Consider the following 22,460-nt stretch of genomic DNA (forward strand, 5'->3'; position numbering starts at 1 on the left):
GTCCCTTTAAAGCGAGACATCGACTCCTTGGCCCGATTTAGCCCAAGATTGATCGTTGGATTAATCTCCAAAATCTGTCGGACAGTTGGGAGTATCAACGCGAATAACAGTAGCTCGGGACTAAGCGGGAGGAACGGTCGTACAACGATTGCAACAATTTGGAAATAATCGTCAACCAACGAGAAACAATCGATAATACATTCGTTTATCGACTCCTCGATGTAGACTTTACAGGGAGTCGTTTACGACTTCTAGACGCGACGACCAAGGCGTGTTCCTCTCAGTGTCTTTCTCGCGGTATTTTTAAATACTCTCGTTAATCGGGCATCGATTCGTAATCACCGTTGATTACCGGACCGATTGACGCGCCGAATTTACCGTTACCGTTTCCTCCACGATTTCCTCCTCGTCGCGACAAGTCCGTCGAGCGTTGTTCGTCTCTACGCTATATTCCCAAGCGTTCTCATTAGCCAGACAACGTCTTGGCAGACGTCTCCGCGACTTACCATCGTGTTTCACGTTCTCTGTCAATTACGGAATTAGCACGATTGACATCGTTTGTCGGTAATAACCGTATCTACGGCGACCAGACGGGGCACGGAACGGTGTCGTCGTCTTCCTCTTCTTCTTTCGGCCTACGGGACCGTACCTTGTACGACGTTTAACGGAATCGATCACGGGCTGCAAGATCAACCGTCAAACTTCCGGATAATAGAATTTAATTGGGGGTGTATCCCTGCCGCGACACGGAATAATGGCCGCTGAAGTATTTAGTGGCTTAATACACAGTTGCGGGTAGGCAGCGGTTTAGGAATCCCCGGTCCCTCTTGGGGGATGGTTGAAACGCCGACCACTTGGCTGGCCTGGCCAGGACCAAATTAAACTAAATTCTCGGCCGTGGCAATTAGCGCCAATTTACCGTTGACGAGGCCCACTCCACCGATGATTTATTAACGCCGGTGCCCGTTAACGTTGCAATCACCTCCCGCGACGTCTGGATTTTTAAGCACCGAACACCGCGATCGATCGCCCCACGTTACCCCGTGGACGCGAATATTCCGCGTAATTAACGACGAATACCGGTGGCTGCTCGATTATTCGTACTCGGAATTGGTACCATCGCGATGAAGCGATCCGAGCAATCGGTACTTTCACGAATGGTTTCACCTGTGGTGATCACTCATCTTCGACGAACCTCGAGTTTCGATTATTCTTAGAGGTGTTCCACGGTCGGGAACGTGTAGAGGATCGATGATGGGTACAGAGGATTCTTAACTTCGATCTTCAGCACTTGGAGAAGTTTCTCGGGTCGTTGCTACCGGAGTTGAAGAAACAATGGTCGAGTAACTGGGTCTTACAACGACCCATATATTTCGATTTCGTAAGGGATGCGATTTGTAGAGTACAAGCTCTACGATTCTCTCCGATTCTCTCCGATCTTCACTTCGACACTATCGATCGAACGTGAAATTGATATCACAGTGTCGATCCTCTCTGCGTCGATTCTCCACTTTCGTAGCGGAACGAACGATCCGGTTAAGTGTATCGTCGCATTGTCCGCCGTGACGATTCTCGAGGAGGTATTTCTGTCCCTAAGGAAAGCATCCTGTCTCGTGGAAAGATCCGACGCGGTGTCTACGTGGAAAATATGTCGCGAATCAGTCGCGTCGACTCGCCTCTCGCGGAAAGTTAAACGAGAGTTCGAGTAACCGTAGCCACTCGAGATTCTGGTCGGTGGCGGCGTTAACCCACGAGTTCCCGGATACGTGCGTCATCGAAGCACCGAAGTTCTCGCGCCCCGGGTGCATATAATAACGTTCAAGAGACGGTCTCGAGACAATGGTGGAGGACTCGTGAAATTTTCGTACGTCGGGCCCCCGCGACGCCTTTGTTTCTCGCTCCGAAGCGAAACGATATGCAATCCCGAAGCGAAAATTCGGATTTAATTCGGACAAATTTCTGACGATATAACCTGGAACAGCGTGGAACGCGGTTAACTCGCGACGTGGCCCACGTACGCGTCAGCTACGTGTAGAAGCACAATTTATTTTCCACTTCTCTTGAGATTCTTCAACGCTCTGGAAAACACGAATGCGAACCGGTAATGGAAATTTCTACCTACCGTAGAACGTGAATATTTGCTTCTCGTTTCCTTCGCACGTGATTCAGCCTTGGATTTTAAATTCGTGGGAATACAGGGGCTACATGTACAACCTGGATCGCTTATAGGCTACTCGTTGGAAATCCGCGAGATTAACGGCAACGTTTATTCTTCGCTGAGTGAATTTCTTTTTTCTTTTCTTTCTCTCTTTCTCGTAAAATAGGTGGTGGATAATTTTTCAAACTTTACAGATTAGGATTAAAAAAGCAAAGGTTCCGCGTCTCGGTACGCGTACGAACACATCGGCGAGAGAGCGATTACACACTTTCGTACACTTTACAAGTAGGTAATTTGGGTCGTGGCTTTCACTGGGTGTGCGAGCCGAAAACTACGATCAATTCGGACCCGAATTCTACCAATTTGCTATCGGAGCTGTCGTTCGTGATCTGTGCGACGGACTCGAAACTTCACGATAATTTTTTCTCATTTGTGGGCGGTGATTGGCGCACGTTTTCGGAGCAACCGAAGAGATTGTATATTTACTCGCGACGGTGTCGTTCCATCGATGGTATCGCCCGATTCGTGGAACACTCGCGAAAGAAATAAAACCCAGCGCCGATTCCCCGGAAATAAGCGTCGCGTCGAGGCGGACCGGCGAGCCTTTCGTGGACATTGAACCATAATTTCGATCACAAAGGAACAGGTCCTATATACACACGCCTCTGTACGTTTCAGCGCGACGTGCTGCGTTTTCAGCGCGGCTGTATATCCAGTAAGAATGGTTCGCGGCGAGTTTTTGTCCGAACTTCGTCGCCGACGTAGTGTCTGCTCGTCCGGCGAACGATTCTCATCGAGAGCGAGCTTTAAACCACCGCTTTTTATCCCCCCTTTCCTTTATCCGGACAAAGAACAGGCCGTATCGTTCCGAGAACTAAGATTGTTTCTTCGAAAAAATATCCTCGGGACGTTTTGCCCTGCCCCTCCACTCTCCGCTCGTTCCCCTCCTCCTTCAGCTCGTTCCTCTCCCCTCCTCACCGCGTGCTTCCTCGTTATTTCGTTCGATCGTTACGCTTTATCGAGAACGGTTTACCCAGCGTGGACGGTCCGTGTTATAAATCGAAGAAGCACGCTTTATGTTCGAGCGTCGTAGCACCGAAACCACTTGCCAACTTGCTGGCCGACGAAAAAGTATCCTACACACACACATATATATGTGTATGTACGTATAGAAATTCCAAGAATTGCGAAACGATTTCTCTCGATAAAGAGCCACGAAGGAGAAACGTGTAGGGCAAAACTCCTCGATAAAACGCCGCGTTGTCCCTCTATAAAGCGCATCGATTCCTCCCCACCGTCGTTCACCTTGTTACTTCGGTAGCTACGGGCTTGGAAACTTTTCCGTTTCGCGTTTTACCTTCGCGAAAGTGGCGCCAATGAATCGACGAGATTCTCGCGATGAAAAAGAGGCCAATCGTGACCATCCTTCGACTATTTTCAATTGTGAATGTTTGCGAAAACTATTGGTACAATATGCGAGTGAAAATAATCCGAACGCTGCAAAGTTTGGTATATTGATGATCGAATGTACCGACTGATCGTAATGGTACGCTACAGTTAAAATTGTGCATCATGGTGGGGGAACCGAGTATGATCAATTGTGTTCCTTAGACTCCTCAGCTCCGAATAGTAGCCGGTGTTTCGCAATTTTTGGAATTTTCGAGATGCAAATCTTCTCTGCCACGTTCAGTGTACCAATGATCGAATGCACCGACTGATCGTAATGGTACGCTATAGTTAAAATTGTGCATCAGTGGAGGGGGAACCGAGTATGACCAATTGTGTTCCTTAGACTCCTCAGCTCCGAATAGTACCTGGTGTTTCGCAATTTCTTGAATTTTCGAGATGCAAATCTTCTCTGGCCCGTTATAAATCGTCGCGAGTTTTCTGCACCGCGAGAGTGCACCGGCCATGTTCGGTGCACTAATGATCGAATGCACCGACTGACCTAATGGTACGTTACAGTTAAAATTGTGCATCAGTGTAGGGGGAACCGAGCTACCGTGACCGACCGTACTCCTTAGAATCCTCGGGTCGGTGTAGTACCCGGTGTATCGCAATTTTTGGAATTTTCGGGTTGCAAATCTTCCCGGGGCCGCTATAAATCGTCGCGAGTTTTCTGCACCGCCTCGAGGATCGAGAACGCAAAACCCACGGTGCCGTGGGCGCGGGTGATAAACCGTCTTGGTTCTTCCTCGCAACCAGTCGTAATTTCGAGCCGGAACGATACAACGAGCATCATCGAGTGGAACAGGGAGTTGTTCCACGGCCGTGAATTCGCGTTTCGGTGAACAGTAAACGTCGTGGTATTCCGTTGAATAAGTTTTTCAGGAGCACCGCGTCGAGGAGAACCGGTGATACTTTCGTTGGTCCGATCTCTCCCCGTGGCCCGTACTTTATTGCCGTACGGCACATCGTTCCGCGGAGTTTTCTTACAGGCCACTCTGATCGCGACGAACGCAAGAAACAACCTTCACGTCGGCGCAATCCGTCCCCTTGGAAAAAGAGTCATATCGTCGGACGAATTGTTTGCTCGGGAGTCAGCCGACGCTCTCTCGTTTCTCCGTTCGCTCGTCTGTTTTTTTTTTTTTTTTTTCATCGACGATCGCGATCGAGGGAAGGTAAAAGGAACGCTAGGCTCGATCGAACACGCGAAGTTAACGCGCGGGAGAAAGATCGAATCGCGGGGACGATATCAATTTTTACGCCGGATTTATGGGAAGAACGATCGCGGGGAAAAAGAGACGAATCGAACGAAGAGAGGAGAGCAACTGTCGGAAATTTTTAATCGCGTTGTACGGAGATCTACTCGGAGTGGAAATAGTACGGTGCGAATCTATCGTCGTGATTCCCAAGGAAACTTCGAAACGAGTTCCGGCTGAATTTGACAATTTCTTCTGTGATTAAGAGCCTGCCCGTCTTTTGGGACAATTGCCGTACTGTACCGCGAATATACAAGACCGTTGGATCGCGCACTTGACGCTCAAGCAATTATCTTGTCGCAAAGCTCTGTCTCGAGCAACGAGAAACGGCTAACCGAATGCTGGAGAATCGATAAGAAAATAGGTCCACGATGGAAAAGCAACGGTCGTCCACGTTTCGCGTTTACGAAACGATCGATCCCCTCCGCGTTCGATTATTTCGGCGCAACGTTACCGGAAATGTCACGACACGAATCGTACTTCCGCTTATTGTTAGCCGTTAAAAATAATCACCTCGCGACGAAACTCGCCCCTCGACAATGAAAACCTACAACCGAGTGCCGTAGCAATCGATAAGAAATAAGGTCCGATAAAAGCAACGTAGCTCGCGTTACGAAGCGATCGATGCCTCTGTGTGTTCGATAATTTCGGAATAACATTCCGGGGGAACGCCAAGCGCTTCCACTTATTGTTAGCTGTTAAGAATAATCACCTTGTTACGAAACTTTTTCTCCGGCAATGAGAAACGCTAACTACATTCGAGATAATTGATAAGAAAATAGGTGGAGTGGCAATGTAACCAGAGTTTCACGGTTACTCGTCGATCGATCCCTCCCTCGTTCAATAATTTCGGTACAATGCTCTAAGAGATACCGAATCCAATCTATATCTATTCGCGTAGGTGTTAGTACCGTCGCGAAATATTCTCCAAAAATAAAAATACTATACCAAAGAAAGATAGACAATTTGCTGCGACACTGTGTTACACGAACGTTGGAAAATCGCCGGGAAATCATCACCTGAAATTAATGCAAACCTTCTCACGGTTACTCATCGATCGATTCCTCCCTCGTTCAATAATTTCGGTACAATGCTCTAAGAGATACCGAATCCAATCTATATCTATTCGCGTAGGTGTTAGTACCGTCGCGAAATACTCTCCAAAAATAAAAATACTACACCAAAGAAAGATAGACAATTCGCTGCGACACTGTGTTACACGAACGTTGGAAAATCGCCGGGAAATCATCACCTGAAATTAACGGAAACCTACTCACTCACGGTAACTCGTCGATCGATTCCTCGCGCGTTCAATAATTTCGGTACACGTTGGTTTCCGTAACGCGGCAAGTACGACCCGTTTCGATATTCAGGCAGCGATTGTCGCGGGCAAAGTGTTCGCAATCGGTGCTTTCCACGGCACGTTGCGCCGTGTATCTCTGTTGGAAAGGACCGGGCTTGTTTTTCCAGGTCTCTTTCAGAAAGAGGCCCGCCGGGCTTTTGCTCTTTCCCTCCCGTTCTCTCGACTAATGGCCGTTCAGTCCGCTTGAAAGCTCCGGCCCATCGTTCGCGGCGAGCGTTTCGAGACTACGCGGCCACCGCGCCGCGCGTATCCATTTCTGTACTCGCGCCCCTGCACACGGTTCTCCTTGTGTTCGTCGGGTTGCCTTGTTCCAACGATAATCGGAACTGCTCGCCTTTGTTCGCGAAGGAAATTGGTCAGGGAAGATTGGCCGGTGTTAATCCCAAAAGTGGGAATTCCGATTTCCTAGAGCGGGGATTTCGAGCACCTGTTCGCGAATACGTCGCAGACCGATTCCACGAGGGGAAACACGCACGACGTCTCGACGGCTGCGCGATTCAAGAAAACTTCGAGCATTCGACGTTCGAGACGTCGTTACGTGTTACACGTTATCAGTTATTCGTTATACGTTATCCGTTATCCGTTATACGTTATGTGTTGTGTGTTATACGTTATTAGTTATTCGATATACGTTATACGTTATACGTTATACGTTATACGAGACCTGGCGAGTAATTGTACAGCTGCCTTCGGAGATAAGTGACCGCGTCTCGAAGTAAGTGCGCTTCTTTCTCGATACTTTACGAGAAACGAGCAGAATTCACGATCTTCCGTACGAAGCTCCTCGAAGTCGAAAATCGAGTTTATCCGAACGTGTACGAGCTGTCCGTTCGAGTTCGATGGGAAAATCCGCGCCGCGAGCGCGAATAGTTTAACGTTCTTTGACGCGGATAATGTGCACGCAGACCCGGCGGAGAGTTCTCTATGTCAGAAAGTACTCACTTTGCAGTGCAGGGGTGCGTGTTGCACGGCATCCGGGTCTTCTCCGGTCTGCTGTCCGGATCGCAATAGCTGTCGCCCACCACGCTCTCGTCCGGTTCGGTGCTCTTGCACACCGCCATTGCCAATTTGAAGCCTGGTGGAAAGAGTACATTGTTCACCTCGCGGTACCGAAGAAAACTTTCAAACAAATTTCAAACGAAAATTCTTCGCACCTTACGCGTCCAATAGATCAAATTTTCGCCACGGTGGAAATTCTTTAATACTTTTGAAAATTTAACCACAACTGTATCGAACGTACACCGATTACTCTATCGGCAAAGATTTTCCGTACGATAGAAAATATTCGAAGAAATATTTCCTAAATCGTTCAAAGATTTGGACCGATTTCTCGCGTATTCCAAAAATTCGAACACCCGTATTTTTTCATTCTCGCGGCTCGTCGCGTATGCTTCCAAAGAGGTACATTTCGAAATCACCCACTGTAAGAAGGGTAGGGTAGCGGTTCGTAACCACCCAATTTTCCGCTATTTTCTCCGCGGAACAAATAGAGAACGGAAACGGTAGTTTCGGTGGCGTTCGGTCCCAAGGAGCAAAGCAATCTCGACTCGAAACGCAACACCCCGGATAGGTGGAAACCGACCGGTTTAAGTAGTCGTTATTAATTTCGGGCCAAGGGCCGAGGGAACGTTTAACGATTCGCGGGGCTCAAAGTTCATTAGAATTCATTGCTCCCAGTGCCGATGTAAATGGACTGGCATCGCCCGCGCAAGCTCGCTCATTCTCTCTCTCTCTCTCTCTCTCTCTCTCTCTCTCTCTCTCTCTCTCTCTCTCTCTCTCTCTCTCTCTCTCTCTCTCTCTCTTTGAGAACCGTGGCGTTTCGAGCAAATGAACTTGGTAACCGCTACTAACCTCCGCCGCATGATTTCGAGCAAGCGGATATCGATTCCAAACTCCACGAGTACCGCGATTGGCAGCTCGATCCGTTTCCACCGCACACGCCGCACGCGTCCGTGTTCTTGTTGCTCCCGACTCGTAAGTCGCAGCCGACCTTCTGAAACAGAAACCCCGCGCGCTCGATTAATAATACGTTTCCATCTCTACCGCACCGCGGCCACCGACCGCCCCGCCTCGCCTCGCCCCCCCTCGTCCGTCGGGTACAAATGGCTCTTTCACCGTACGCTCGCTATTACTCACGCCGCGCTGAATTAGCAAAGAAAAATTGACCTATAGAAATACACCGCCCCTATTTTACCAGCGGGGTTTTATTGTCCTCGTCGAATTCTTCAATGTCGCCCGCGAAAGCGTTACTTCGCTCCTCGAAGGGCGAACGCGGCCGTGGTTTATTTTCAACCGTGGGGAAAAATGATTTTTCACGACCGTACCTCGATTTTTGGAGGTTAGGACCGAGTCTCGCGGGGATACGTGTTGTAGCGTGTCGGTGAATTCGCGAGGGTGAGCTCGTGAGATCGTTCGATATTCAGAATCGAGCGTATCGTGACTTAGGGCCGGGTACAGGAAGAAATTTCGAGTTTCGTTGTTCCATTTAATAAAGTGTTTTCAACTCTTTGGCGGCTCTATATTTGAAAATGTATGAGAAAGGAATAGGAGCGGGGAGAGCGTTTCATCCGGGGCCTGTTGGTGGATTCGTCAGTAAGGCATCCTAGCAGGCCCTGCCTTATACGCCGGGACATTGGAAGATCGGTAAGGGATCGTATATATACCGATCGGAGCAGGTACGGGAACTTGCGGGAAACGGTTGGTGGTGAGTTTCCCTCTGGTGGCAAGTGTGGGTAGCGCCGCCACAACTCTTTCCACCGTGTCCCTCAACGGTAATACGAGCGGACCGTGACTCGAACGAGTCGCGATGAAGACCGAACGGATGAAACAACGGAGCTCCAGAGGATTGTAGTTGCAAGAAAGAGGATTGTCGCGTCCCTTGTAAAAAGATAAAATTTCTTCTTACGATACACCGAGACCGGATGTACATCGGTACGCCCCGGTGTGATCAAGTGCGTAACGAACTCGATATGTTTTTTTTCCTCTCGAAAAGAGAAAACCGAGAAATTGTACCCGCGTCTCGTAGACATTTCGGAAGGAACGGGGAAATGCTTGCAGGACTCGAGTAGCTGGAGCGTCAAAGCTTTAAAGATTGATCAACGAAAGGAACGAAAAGAAAAAAAAAGAAAGAGCAAGCACTCAACCTGGATGGCTTCTATTCGCAAGAAAGAATCGTCCGTAAGAATAAAATAAAATTTCTGTAACGATAAACTCGAACAAGACTTTCAACGCCCCTTTACGAGAACCAACCTGCTACTCTTGATGTTTTTCTCTTCTCGACAAAAAGAAAATGAAAAAAAAAAGAAAAATACGAAAAATTACGTACGCGTGTGTCGTTGTACGCATACGGTGAAAACCGCGGGAAAAACGAGCAAGTGCTCCCAGGACGTAGCTCGAGTACCAAAAGCGTCAAAGCGTTAAAGATTAATCAACGAAACGAGGGAAAAAAAAATGGCGAACCACTCGACCTAGCTGGCGTGGAATCCGGATGCGGGCTGGTACGGTTCGACGTTGCACGGTACAAATTCAGAAGCCTCGTTGGAAAGAAGGGAAAAGGCAGAAGGAGAAGCTGACGTCGATTCGTGACCTGGCTCGGACGGTGAACTGATTTGTCATTCAGGCTGCATGGAGGTTTGCTCCGAGGTCGGGGAGTACATTATTCATCCCTTATCCGGGCGAGAAGAGTGAACCAAACTGGTGGCAAAGGTTCCGGGCGAGGGGGGCTCAGGAGATAGGATATAGATGGGAGACGGGGAGGAGGGGGGCAGGAGAGCCTAACGAGATCCTTGGAACGATCGACTGCCGTACGTAGATAATCCGAGATTTCGTTGAGCGACGTCTATTCGGATAAATCTTTGCGCTCATCGTTCCGCTCGTCCTAACATCGTTTGGTAAAGTTATACCGGATCGCATTTACGTGGACAATTGACGCTACGGGGTCAATAATGCAACTTTACTCCAAAAAAAAGGTACACGCAGAGATAGTGGGAAATACGTGACATTTATCATTTGTTACAGAAATATTTCGCGATAGGGGAGTAATCTCTAAATATTGTGAACGTATATTTTGAATTTTTTAGGAATAGATAACAGGAAATGTCGGTTTACTTCGAACGAAATAATTAGTTCACGAATTAGGGGATGAGAAGGTAATATTGATGTTTTCAATCCTTCAGGATCTAAAGTGGGGATTCTAGTATCACCGAAGACCTCCAGATGTCGTTCGAGGGTTAATTTTCACATTTATTGCAAATAATGTTAATCGTAGATCTCTTCCACCGATCGATATTCATACGAATTTTTATCCCGCGTAAATTTTGCTCCTAGAGAACTCCACTTCTTCTAAAAGACTAGCAAACACACCGAGGAGACAACAAATGAAAATATTCGAAGGAAATACCAGAGAAACGACTTATTCCCAACGTCACCGTAAGCGTACACCTTCTTAACGCGCGTACATTAGGACGATGTTTACGACAGACGTGTTTCGCGCGTGGATCGTTGAAAATTTTACATCCACGGAACGGTACTTTGCTAGACGGACCGGGGAACGGTTAATATTCAATTTTGCGCCTTTGCGCGGGGGAATATTTTGAAAAATTCTGTCAATCTCCTGTCTCGCTTTGCCAGAGGAGGCGCGTCCCCGCATCGCGTTCTTTAGATCGAGAACACGTTCGGTTCTTCGTCAGCGTTTAGAAACTACGTTTATACTTCGGTGAAAATTCTTCGACAGCTGGAAACGCGCGCTGTCTGCGGAATTTACGTGGAAAGTAACTTCGACGAATCGTGCTTCCCGATCGAAGAAGGAAAAGAAAAGAAAAGAAAGAAAAAAGAAAAAAAAGAAACAGAAAGGAGGGAAAAAAGAAAATAAGAAGGAAAGAAAACGTACAAAGGGGGTTTAAAGTCCGGAGTTTGTTCACCTGTGCTACGATTTAACGGAACCACCGAACGGCATAATAATTCCGCGTGAAGAGGGGAGAGTGTTACAAGGGGAGGGACGAGGTGTGGAAAAAAAGCACGAGTTTCGAGAAATCGAACGGAACGACCGCGGGTTCGAAAGGACGAATTGAGAATTAATTTTACACGCGGGCTTTTTCTTCGTTGCACGCACCGGTGCAACGGTGCAACCGTTGCAACCGTGTGGGAGAGCTGGCTTCGAGTGCAGGCGCCACCAGTTCGAATGGAGTTTTAAATCTGGGATATACGATTTTAGTAACGCGTCGAAACAACGCTCGCCGTTTTCCCTTCGCTCCTTTTTTTCCCTCCCCATTTTTTTGTGTTTTTTTTTTTATTTCACGGCTCGACTCTTTAACCTCGTTCTCGAAACAAAAAACAATCCCCCGATATCGTTATTTCGAAACAGCTCCGACGAAGGATTGTTTTACAAAAACGATAAAAATCAATCTTCTCGGGCTGTAACACGGTTCGAAGATACCTAGAATTTTTCATCGACGTTGAAAAGCGACGATTGGCCCCCCCCTCCCGAGAAAAAAAGAAAAGAAAAAGGAATAAAACGATCGTCGATAATTGGCACACTTATCGCGACATTAATATTGAACACCTGAAACGTCACATATCCCCCGACGAGGTACACCCGCGAACATCGAGGACGATTAAAAATGCATATCTCTTCCTCCATTCCATGCTCGAGCGAACTTACAATACGGGTAGAAATTTTCGCGATAGAAATCGTTCGAAAATTCGTACGAAATTTCATCGCACGGTTCTCGAAATCGAAGATTCCACGTTCCTCGATTAAGAAACAATCGATGCCTTCGGTGATTCGAATCTATCGGAAGCGATTATCGTTTACACGTCGAAGAAGAAGAAGAAGAAGAAGAAGAAGAAGCAAAGGAAGAAGTAGAGGAAGAAAAAGAAGAATAAGAAGAAGAGAGAGCACACGTGTTTCTCAAGTGCTGGAAAACGGTTGGAAGTCGACCGCTCTTAACCGTCGAAAAATCGCTCTTATCTCTCGAAATCCCATTTCGGGCTGGTAAAAAATTCATAGAGATTTCCTGGTAGCCGAGAATCTCGACGGGCTCGACGGGTTTTTAGATCCTGTCGGGATCGCAAACGTTGAAAGGGACAGCCCGCACATACGCGCGCCTCCTGTGTCCACAAGCGAGCGAGCGGGCGGGCGCGCGCGCGTACTCGCTCGCGCACGCTCGCAAACAGAACGGGAAGAGACACACAATACGGGCGCTCAGGATTAGGTTTACTTTGCCCGAGAAGTGGAAACCTGCAGCGGAGAGAGAGCCGTAATTGAAGGATAGGACCATCGAAGCAACCGGTTATTTCTCTAGGTAAACAAGCCGAGAGAAAAGGGGAAGCCGGTCGGGCGTGCAAAATGAAATATCGCGGAACTTAACTGCGTCGATCCTACGGTTCCGCGATCCTCACTGTCCCTGTCTCGATCCGTACAAATAATACCTTTGCATCCGTTAAATGCCTTCACCAAGACGTACGGCGGCTTATACGCGCGAACGACGAACGTATACAACAACCGTCGATAGTTTCCAAACGAGGGAACCGCTCGCGAGAGGATATTCGCGAGCAAATTAACTCTGGAAACGGGGTGCAGCGTCTCGTTTTCGAAAGAAACGAGGATTATATCGCACACCTTCCCGCGACACCGGAGTTATCGTTAACAATCGTTACTTTCGAGAACCCAGCGAGGAGAAGGAGGAACGTTGGTTGGTAAATTGGTACGTTTAACCTAATCGGTCTCTCGGTGTACTTTACAGAATCTATGGTATCGATCCGTAGGTATCAATTCGAGTATAAACGGGTCGTCGAGTCACCACAGAGAACTGTACTCCGAACGATACCGGTGAATCTTCTCGATGATTTCACGATTCGAAAATTCAAGATTTTCGATAGAGAGAATCGACGTTACTTTGCGAGATGTTGAACCTAACCCAGACTTAACCCAGACCTTGAACAATCCGATTTATAATTTCTTCCTCGGGTATTCTCCCGATATAATAGTAAAGCTCTCCGCGTCGAGTATTCACTTGTACTCGAGGGCCACGAACGAACGAACGAACGAACGAACGAGCGAACGAAAAAAGCTATAAAAATAAATTCTCTTTTCTATTTATTAAACCTCTCTTCCCTTTCCAACGAGTCTTCCCATTCACCTGTTAGATAACAAGATCCCGGTTGGAAGCAAATCGACGATCTCCGCGACTTTTCGTCCCTCAGCTATTTCGTTACGTAAATTTGACTGGCGTTCAATTATTCAAACCGGCTTTCAAGGTTCCATTCGACAGTCGGTACACCTTCCGCAGCCCTTACCGCCCGTTGGAGTTAGCCCATTACGTTCAATACACCCTTCCACGGTACACCCCCTCTCGCCCATCACCCGAGCCACCCCCCATCGGCCTTCTTTTCTCTACACTCGTTTCTGCCTTTTAACATAGTTTCCCGGAGAACAGGATTTCCTCGGCTGCGAAGCGGGCTTTGCCTCGACCTCCTCCCTCCCGTCATCTCCAGCCCCCCGATCACTTTGTCCGCCTTATTCTGGCCGTTTTCACTGAAACGACGGAAACTTATTGCACACAGCCGTCGAAGCCCGTGTATCCCTAATTTCTTGCATACTTTTTATCCGTATCGAGTCCCTCCTTCTGCTCCGCGAATGCAAACGGATATTACGAGAGTTTTGTATCACGAGCCGAGTAACTGAAAGGAACTGAACATAGGAGAGAGAGAGGGGAGTGATAAGGGGGTAGAGATAAGAAGCTACTTTCATCGATCTCTCTTTTTCTCTTTCTCTCTTCGTTGGATGCTCTCCGTGGACTCCTTCCAACCAACGATTATTCGCGAGTTATGGATATTATATTTAAGAAAGTTATATACGCAGACGTTACACGACCCGGTGAAAATAGATATTCAAAAGAGGGACGAGTGGGGGGAGAGGTGGGTGTGGAACGTTGAATCCGAGATGCAGCTCACGATCGAATCGTGTTCTTCCGGAAGACACGACGCAAGTTCCGGAAGTCTCTTGGAAAGGTAATGGAATAGCGAGCGAAAGACCCTTTCGATGAAAAGGAGACAGGTTAGAGAGATCGAATTCTCTTTTAAGTTTTACTCGCGAAAACCTAATCGATACTTCTGTCCGCTGCTCGAGTGCGATTTCTTCGCGAGGTTGCGCGTCGGAACATCGAGATTATCCTCGATTTTAGTTAACAGCGAAGATTTATACGGTACAAATATTTATCCATTGGGTCGTTCGGAAAGTGTTTCCGTTTTTTGTTTTTTTGGTGAAAATGAAACACGATTTTTTTTAGAATGTATAAACATTCTACTAAATTATATATTCTCCGTTTTGGAAAACGAAATGACTTTCCAAAAGATCTAACAGAATATTAACAAAGGTAATTATTTCGATAATTCGTCTAGAATGTTGGCCAATTGTTTGGACGTTCTATCTAGAATAGGTGATGATTGACGATGATTTCACGAACCTTGAAATTTCGTAGATACACCGAAAAGTGCGTTTAGAACTCCATCTTGCGACAACCGAGACATTGTATTCCATTTCGGTACGATATCGTCCGCGCGTATTTACATATTTAATGTGCCATTGTTTACGCCACAAGGGCTGTGTTCCAGCTCGAACCGACGTTGATTATTATCTTACGTCCGCGTTGCTGACCGCCTCTGGCCAGTCGGATATTAATTCATCCCGACCTGTAACCCGTGAAATTTCCTCCGTGTTGATATTAAAAATGATTATCACCATCGAGTGCGTTGGTAAACTCGAATCAAATTTTTTGCGTACACCTCGACAATTAAGGTCGAGCGGCGGTCGTACGGGACAAAGTTTAATTATCATTCTCTACAGAGTGGCGTGTTGGAAAGTGTATTCTGATTTTAAATAATCGTTAACCACGAGAGTAGCAAACCGTGTGTAGAAATCCACCGATAACTTTTCACTCGTTTGTAAGAGGAAACACGTCGAGAGAGATAGAGAGAGAGAGAGTCGAGATACACAACGATTCGCGTTACACGCCAACCAGAGAGGGGGACAAGCGGAAAGGCCACAGAACGAAACAATTGGAGGAATTTCACGGGGAAGACAAACTCTAACGAGTCGTGATAGCACAAAAGCGTTGCCCACTTATCGAGCGTGTCCGACGCGAAAGGAGAACTCGCCCCGTCGCTTTAATAATGCAAAACCAGTTTGCGTTCGTTGGAGCTCGGTTAGTGCTTAATTACGTGGACTCGTCTGCTGATTAGATATTGTCCTTCCAACTTCACCGTCACTGTCATCGCCATGAAAATCTCGTTAATTATTTCTTGACGGACCCGCGAACATACCCACGAATCGTTCGTGCTCGTCCAGTCTCCTCCTTGAAACGCGTTTGTCCTTCTTCGTGACGAATCGACTCAACAATCGGTTGAATCTAAGAAGAATTTGAATTTCAAAGTGTCGTCTCAGGTGAGATAATTTTCCAGTCGATTCGTCGCGAAGAGTTACGCACTTTTGCCTGTCCCGATCCTAAGGGATCGTTCGAAACGGAAATACAGGTGTCGCGAGATTCGAAGTGTGACGGTTTTGCGTCGTAGAAAATTCCAAGTGCGGTGAAACCAGATCGAATCGAACGATCGGACGCAGGATCGGTTCTCCGGCTTAATAGCTTCGAACCGATCGAGAGGTCCGAGCAGGGAAAGAATTTGTTCCAGGTACGTGAAATTAGATCGAATGGATCGGGTAGACACAGAATCTTGACAGGCAGCTTGATTCGTTCGAAACGGTCGACGAAGTCAAGCAAGAGTTTCTTCTCGAAAAAGAAAAAGGTCGAATATAGAGGAGGGTAGATCGGACACGAGATATTCTAGAGTGTAATTGATTACAGAGTGGAACCGTGTTAGGTGGAACCGAAGGTAGGAGAGCGTAGCTGACGGTAGATAGTTTCTTGGAACCGATATAATAGTTACATCTATTGTATTTTCGTGTAATTTCGCCTCTCGGTATATCAAAGGAACACGATTCTTCGGTTGTCCACGGGACTCGATATCGAACGATAAAAATTCTTTCGTTGACCAGCGTTTTTTTCATCCGAAAATGTTATGTAATTTTCGTTTTCCATCCCAGGAAGAGGTGTACGGCTAGCTAATGTCGGTTGACGTTCATTGTCAGAACAATCGGTTCGCGTTGGTCGCGACTACTTAAGGGTATAATCGACGTGGCAGCCCTTCTCCAAGTTCCTTTCTTGTTTCTCGGTACACAGAGTCGCCGGTGGTGCAAAGTAAGATCGAATTAACTTAATGGACGAGACGTGCGGGCGTCGCGACGCACCCACGGTAAATATTGGCGGAAGACGACCGGACGCGCGCCTCGTTAGCTCGCATTTTCTCTGACCCGAGGAAAAACGCGGCCGCGTACAATCGTAGCGGAAACCAAAAGTTATAAATAAGTTCTGGACGAGCTCCGCTCGGGGGACAAGTGCAGGGGCCACTGTGTGTGCTCCACCTGAGCAAATCTCCGGGCCCTCGAGTTTCCAACCCAACTTTCTTCTCCTTGGTCGAGTTTCGACAAGAGATGCAACGATTGCGACTTAATTCTTCGGCCGCCCTTCCGTAACCTTGAGCCGGAGGGATCTCGAACTTACTGGGAGGGAGTCTCTCTCGATCAAAAACTCGTACTTGTTATATTCTTCTTTATCGTTTATAATTTACAGAGACAATTTTAGGGAGAAATTGACAGGGTTACGAGTGTTCGAAACGGACGATGTTCCGCGGGGGATTTTTACCGAAGACTTGTTCAAGTTTGGGAAAGATTTGCGATTTCTACGACTCGTGGAAAACACTATTCCGAACCGGAGATAAATTCCAATGTTTCGAGCGATCGATCTAATTTTTCATCACGATCATTTCTCAAAAAGTATTTCCTAGGATCTTGTTTGTAATTTCCTTACTCGGTGTTTCGAATCGACTTTGAGAAGAGGTTAAAAAGAAAAAAAAAAGGAAAAAGGTACGATTTAACGAGAGAGACAAGACTTCTATTTACGCTCCTCTTTTATATTTGAAATTCGCGAGTTGGCTGCCAATAAATTTGGCAGACACCCACGACTCGGGTGAGGAAATAAAGTCCGTCCGCGAGTAGAACCGAGCCGGATATTTACACGCGCGGAGGTTCTTTGTATACGTTAATCGCGTATTAACGACGCGATAAAACTTGCAAACGAAAAACTTGAACAATTTCACCGGTGTCCCGCGACCGTGAATGCGAAATTCGTGGCTCTGGTTCGGGTCGACGAAAATATTTTTCCGCGTCGAATGTTTCGGGACGATCGGTACATATATATACATATATATTTTTTTTTTCTATGAGTCGCGATTCGGTGTCGCGTTTCCGAAATTAACGTCCCGAAATTGGTCCGGTAATTGAGTCGGTTGTTTTTGAAATTGGCCGATACGTCACGCGCAGTTTCGCGCGTCTGATCAGTGAACGACCTCCACCACTAATTAGAGTAGCATCGGCCTTTCGATCCGTGTGTATCCGATGAGAAAGATTTCGTTTCAGGAACACCTATCGTTCGAATGCAACACTGTTTCGCAATTACCGTTAATTGTCATCTTTGAAATTAATTCCACAATGAAAATTTCAACGAGCCCAATTTACAGTCGAGTATCCGAACGTGTGCGAATGGTTCATCGTTTGTACGTTGGTTAGTTCAACGCGGTTGCGATATTAGACAGCTGCTTCGATAATCCATTGAATTCGATGGAGAAATTTTCGTGAGCGTTAACGATTACATTGTCGAGCAGCCGCGATAAAAATGATCGAAACAAACGAACCGTATTACGCACGCTGTTGTATTATTTTTATAAATCGTTAACGAGGGGTTCGGTAATGTTTCGAGCCTGGTAAATAATATTTTAGACGAGAACCGAGTATTTGTATCGCGGAATTATTCCATCGAAATGTTTTTAACTCGCGCTTGTTCCCTCACCCTTTCATACTTACTCCCTTTTCTCTCGATATCGATTGTTTAATTTCTAAAATGAACGAGCGGTGGTATTTTCGGTTAACGAACACGGAAGCTTAAAAAGTCGACGTCATTTGTTTGCGCAATTCCGTGTCTGTAACAAACGGCGCCGTTTTCGTTTTGTTTGCGCGCAGTTCCTCGTTATGAAATTATGCAGCGCGCGCGTACGCGCATGCGGGGCTATAATTTGTTCGTAACAAATTCAATCAAGTATAATAAGCGCAACCATAGGGGGTTGTCCATTATTGTTAATCAATCCGAAGATTACAGCGCGCTTCAATTAATGGGAAACGAAGTTTCATTCGGTCAAAGTAAATTGCGACGAGCTTTAACGGAGAGACGAGAGGGATCGATACGCGAGAGAATTTCAACGTGTAACGTCATCGAAAAGGCTTGCATTCGTTCTGCATCTTGTCGCCAGACACAAAAATCCAAGATCGCAAACACCTCAATTTTCGTTTAATTAGAATCGTCGGATCGAACAGTACAAACGGCGAATATTTAACGAACGTATTACTCTTTCTTCGATTATTCGATACGATTTTCTGTAATTATCGAATAGAAGTTAAAAATCGAAGAGGATTCGAAATAATATTCTTCGTTTCGTTGTTCGTTGCTTTTCAGTATAATATCGTGAAAAGAGAACTTCTAATACGATATTTTACTCGTATTATAATAGAAAGATTTACCTTTGTATTATATTTCAATTATTACGAACCTTGGACGTAATTTGTATTCAAGATGTAAGAAAGGAACGTAGCATCGAAACGTAGAAACTTCGTAACGCGTGTGCAACTCCACGGAACTCTAAATATTTCAACGAAACGGGAAAACACAAATTGCGCACCGTTGACTCACCATAAATACGTTCTTGGTATCGCAAACACACTCGTCTCCTTTTGTTTGCCCTCTAAGCAACCACCGACACTCCGACGTATACTTTGCGATCCTTCGTCTACGGGTTCTATAATTAATTTGAGTAATTGAATTTGTAACGGTGTCTGCGATGCACTACGCTCGATTAAATGCGAACCGGAAACCGCGGCGGTGTGCGTGAAGCGCAAGATTGGATGGAGCCCCGGTTTGGCCTGCCAAACCTCGCGAACTTTCGCGCGTAGCAGAAAATATGGCGCATCGGAAGCGATACCGACGCGGCGCAAAAATTACGCTCCCTCCCGGGAGATGAACGTTTCCGGGTCTCGTTGGCGCCAACTTCCCTCAAATCGAGCACCGCACGGCGGTTCACTTAACAAATTGGATTTTTAACCGGACTGAATTTTTCACGAGAGAAACCCCCGCTAGTTTGGCGTTTCGATTAGAACCAACAGTTTCTTTACAAAGCAAAGACAAATTGGATTTCCGGGGTACTTGGTTGCCCACCGAGTTTACCATTTTCACCCGGATACGTTATCTCGCTTGAATCCTTGGCGCTCTTGTTAAAAGCACGATCCTCTCGAACGATCAATCCGTTTATTCTCGATCGAGATTTCGGCGTACAGAAAACGATGGGTCACGATTCAACCGTCTCGATTCATTCACGTATCGCGCAAATTAACTTCCACGTTAGGATCTACCGCGAGATCCATTCATCGTACTTTCATACCTCTCCAAACGACTCTTCCAACCTTTTCTCTCGTCTCCACTCGCGAAACATCCAGTCACCGACCGTTACATTTCTGCAACACCCTGTACGTTCTCCAAGATCGCGTGTAAAAAATGCCAAGGCGGTGAAATACCCCGTGTAAATCTCGCGAATCGATGTATTAATTAAACGAGCTTCACGAAGCTCGATATCTCATTAAACGACAAGGTAACTGGAATTAAATGTAAGACTTTTTTCTCCCTCCGCGTTTGCTTTCGTTACGTGGCTACCTTCTATTACGTAATTAATTTTCCGTAATCGGATTTAAAGACTGGAGAGAGACACTACTCACCATGCACTCACCGACGATACAGACGTCGGTGCCATCGGTGTAACATTTGGTACCGTCCTCCACTTTGTCCGCGAGCTGGACCACGATGGTCTCGTCGCTGTCGAGCTGCAATGCCTCGGTGGCGTCGCGCGGAAGTGTCTTTTCGGCGGACGTTTCCTGCCTGAGTCGGTTACCAGTGTTCTCCAGGGATTGCTCACCGCGGCAGATCAAAGCGCACGGTCTCGCCGGATCGTAATGCGGATACCATTTTAGTAGCTGCCCGCTGTAAGGTACGTCGTCGTACGCCGCGCATTGCTCCGCCCTGAAGTCGCTCGGTTTCTTGCACGGCTGAAATCAAAGGAGAGGATATTGTCTCGAGAAAGATCTGGTCGGACATCACGATCGAATGACTGGGATTTGGCGAGACTACATTTTTTTTTTGTTTCTCATTGTGTCTTCGTTGTGCTCCGCAATTTGTCCACGGAGACGTTAAGTGTTATAGATTGTATTTTGTGGTATGGATGGTGAGAGTATCTACGAGGGTTGATTCTAGGGATCTATTAGGTCTGTCGGATGAGTTTTTCGAAATCTTTGAGAAATATTTCTCTTATATTTCTATTATGTTTTATAGTACGTCTATGAGGACTTTGAGTGTTATACTTTACTCGATAGAGTAGACAATGAAAGTGTCCACGAGGGTAAATTCTATGGATCTATTAGGTCTGTCGGATGAGTTTTTCGAAATCTTTGAGAAATGTTTCTCTTATATTTCTATTATGTTTTATAGTACGTTCATGAAGACGCTGAGTGTTATACTTTACTCGATAGAGTAGATAATGGGAGTATCTATGAGGGTAGATTCTATCTATTAGGTCTGTCGGATGAGTTTTTCGAAATATTTGAGAAATGTTTTTTTTATATTTCTATTATGTTTTATAGTACGTTCATGAAGACGCTGAGTGTTATACTTTACTCGATAGAGTAGATAATGAGAGTATCTATGAGGGTAGATTCTATGGATGTGTCAAGTCTATTGAGTTTTTCGAAACCTTCGCCAAGTACCATTTTTTTTTAAATTTTATATAATGATGTATCGAGTAATAATGTACGAAATACTGTACGTATCGAGTATGAACCGAGTGGTTCGAGTTTTTCGTTTATACAGAGTTCAGATTTCGTTGACAATTAATCGCGACGTTTGTCTCCTTTGTAATCCAAGTTGTACAATTTGTACGGTGTTTAATCGTGTTTGTTAGATGTAAGCGCGTATTAAAATTCATTCGAACATCGCGTGATTTTTAATGCACCGACTCGGGAATAGAATGGGCTGTAATTTTTGTTGCAATCAATTTGATAAAACAGTGGAACAAATTACAGTACGGACGCGTACGGGAATCGGGGAACCGAACAATAATAAACAGGTTGTTAATTCATCGTTTAGGGTATCGCGTTTTTTCACGTAACTCCGTTTATAATTGTTTCGTTTTTCCAGTCTACCGGTTACCCATCGTTTCACCGGATCCGTTCTTTCTTTATCTTTACCGGTGGTTCTAATTAATCGTAGCGAGGATATTCGAGCACGATATCGCGTTACGATAATGAAACATCGTTTTAACAATAACGGGGATTATTTTGTCGAAACGGCACGTTGTAACGCACAACGAGTATCCCACCATTATTTCCGTTTTAGTTATCCGTAAGCTGTTAAACGAACCGTGACGAGCGACTCTGGAAATCGCTCGGATTTTCACAGGACCGAAAGCAAAGGCGCAAGATTTCGTCGTGGCGGATCATTAACCAATTAGGTCGAACCATTATCGATATTTTAAGATGTCCACTCTAGCCTCGCGGCCGGGTAATCGCGTTTATTAATGTCCCGTTTAAGTCAATGAAACGATAAAACGCTGATGGCGTAACGGCTCGGTGGACTTTGTTTTTCCCCGTGTAATTTGCGGGCCGCCTGTAATTTCAACACAAATTATTTAATTGGAACGATACGTGCTTCCGCTGAATTACTTGCACGATTCGCGTGCCTCTGTTGCGTTTCGAAAACATTCTATTCTGCGCAGTCCCATTGTTTTATACCCGATGGCTTCATTATTTCTCCAATATTTTTGCGCGCCCGGCACCCGGAATTGGCTTGCTTTCACGATCGAAATAATTCGGGAAATTACATTTTAACGGAGACCCCGCCGTTTTATTTGCGTTTCGTTTACATTCCACTCCTGATCGCGATTTAACGTTAAAATCGTCCGTTTTTCCCGGTTTTACCACATTCGACTCCCTGTAACCCCACCGCGCGCGACTCCGAAATCACGCACCGGTTTA

The 22,460-nt window shown here is 46.2% G+C and overlaps 1 protein-coding gene across 2 annotated transcripts in view; it reads right to left on the reverse strand.

Moving 5' to 3' along the window:
• Nucleotides 1-22,460, reverse strand: part of Nolo (ADAMTS-like no long nerve cord) — a 305,721-nt gene that overhangs the window by 29,882 nt on the left and 253,379 nt on the right. For both annotated transcript variants that reach the window (XM_076321407.1, XM_076321406.1), the window contains exons 5-7: nt 20,154-20,480; nt 8,075-8,216; nt 7,166-7,298 (exon numbers count right to left, since the gene is read on the reverse strand). In XM_076321407.1, coding sequence (XP_076177522.1) covers nt 7,166-7,298; nt 8,075-8,216; nt 20,154-20,480 — 602 coding nt within the window. The remainder of the gene's footprint in view (nt 1-7,165; nt 7,299-8,074; nt 8,217-20,153; nt 20,481-22,460) is intronic.

Source organism: Ptiloglossa arizonensis, chromosome 10 (assembly GCF_051014685.1).
Source record: "Ptiloglossa arizonensis isolate GNS036 chromosome 10, iyPtiAriz1_principal, whole genome shotgun sequence".
Classification (NCBI taxonomy): Eukaryota; Metazoa; Arthropoda; class Insecta; order Hymenoptera; family Colletidae; genus Ptiloglossa; species Ptiloglossa arizonensis.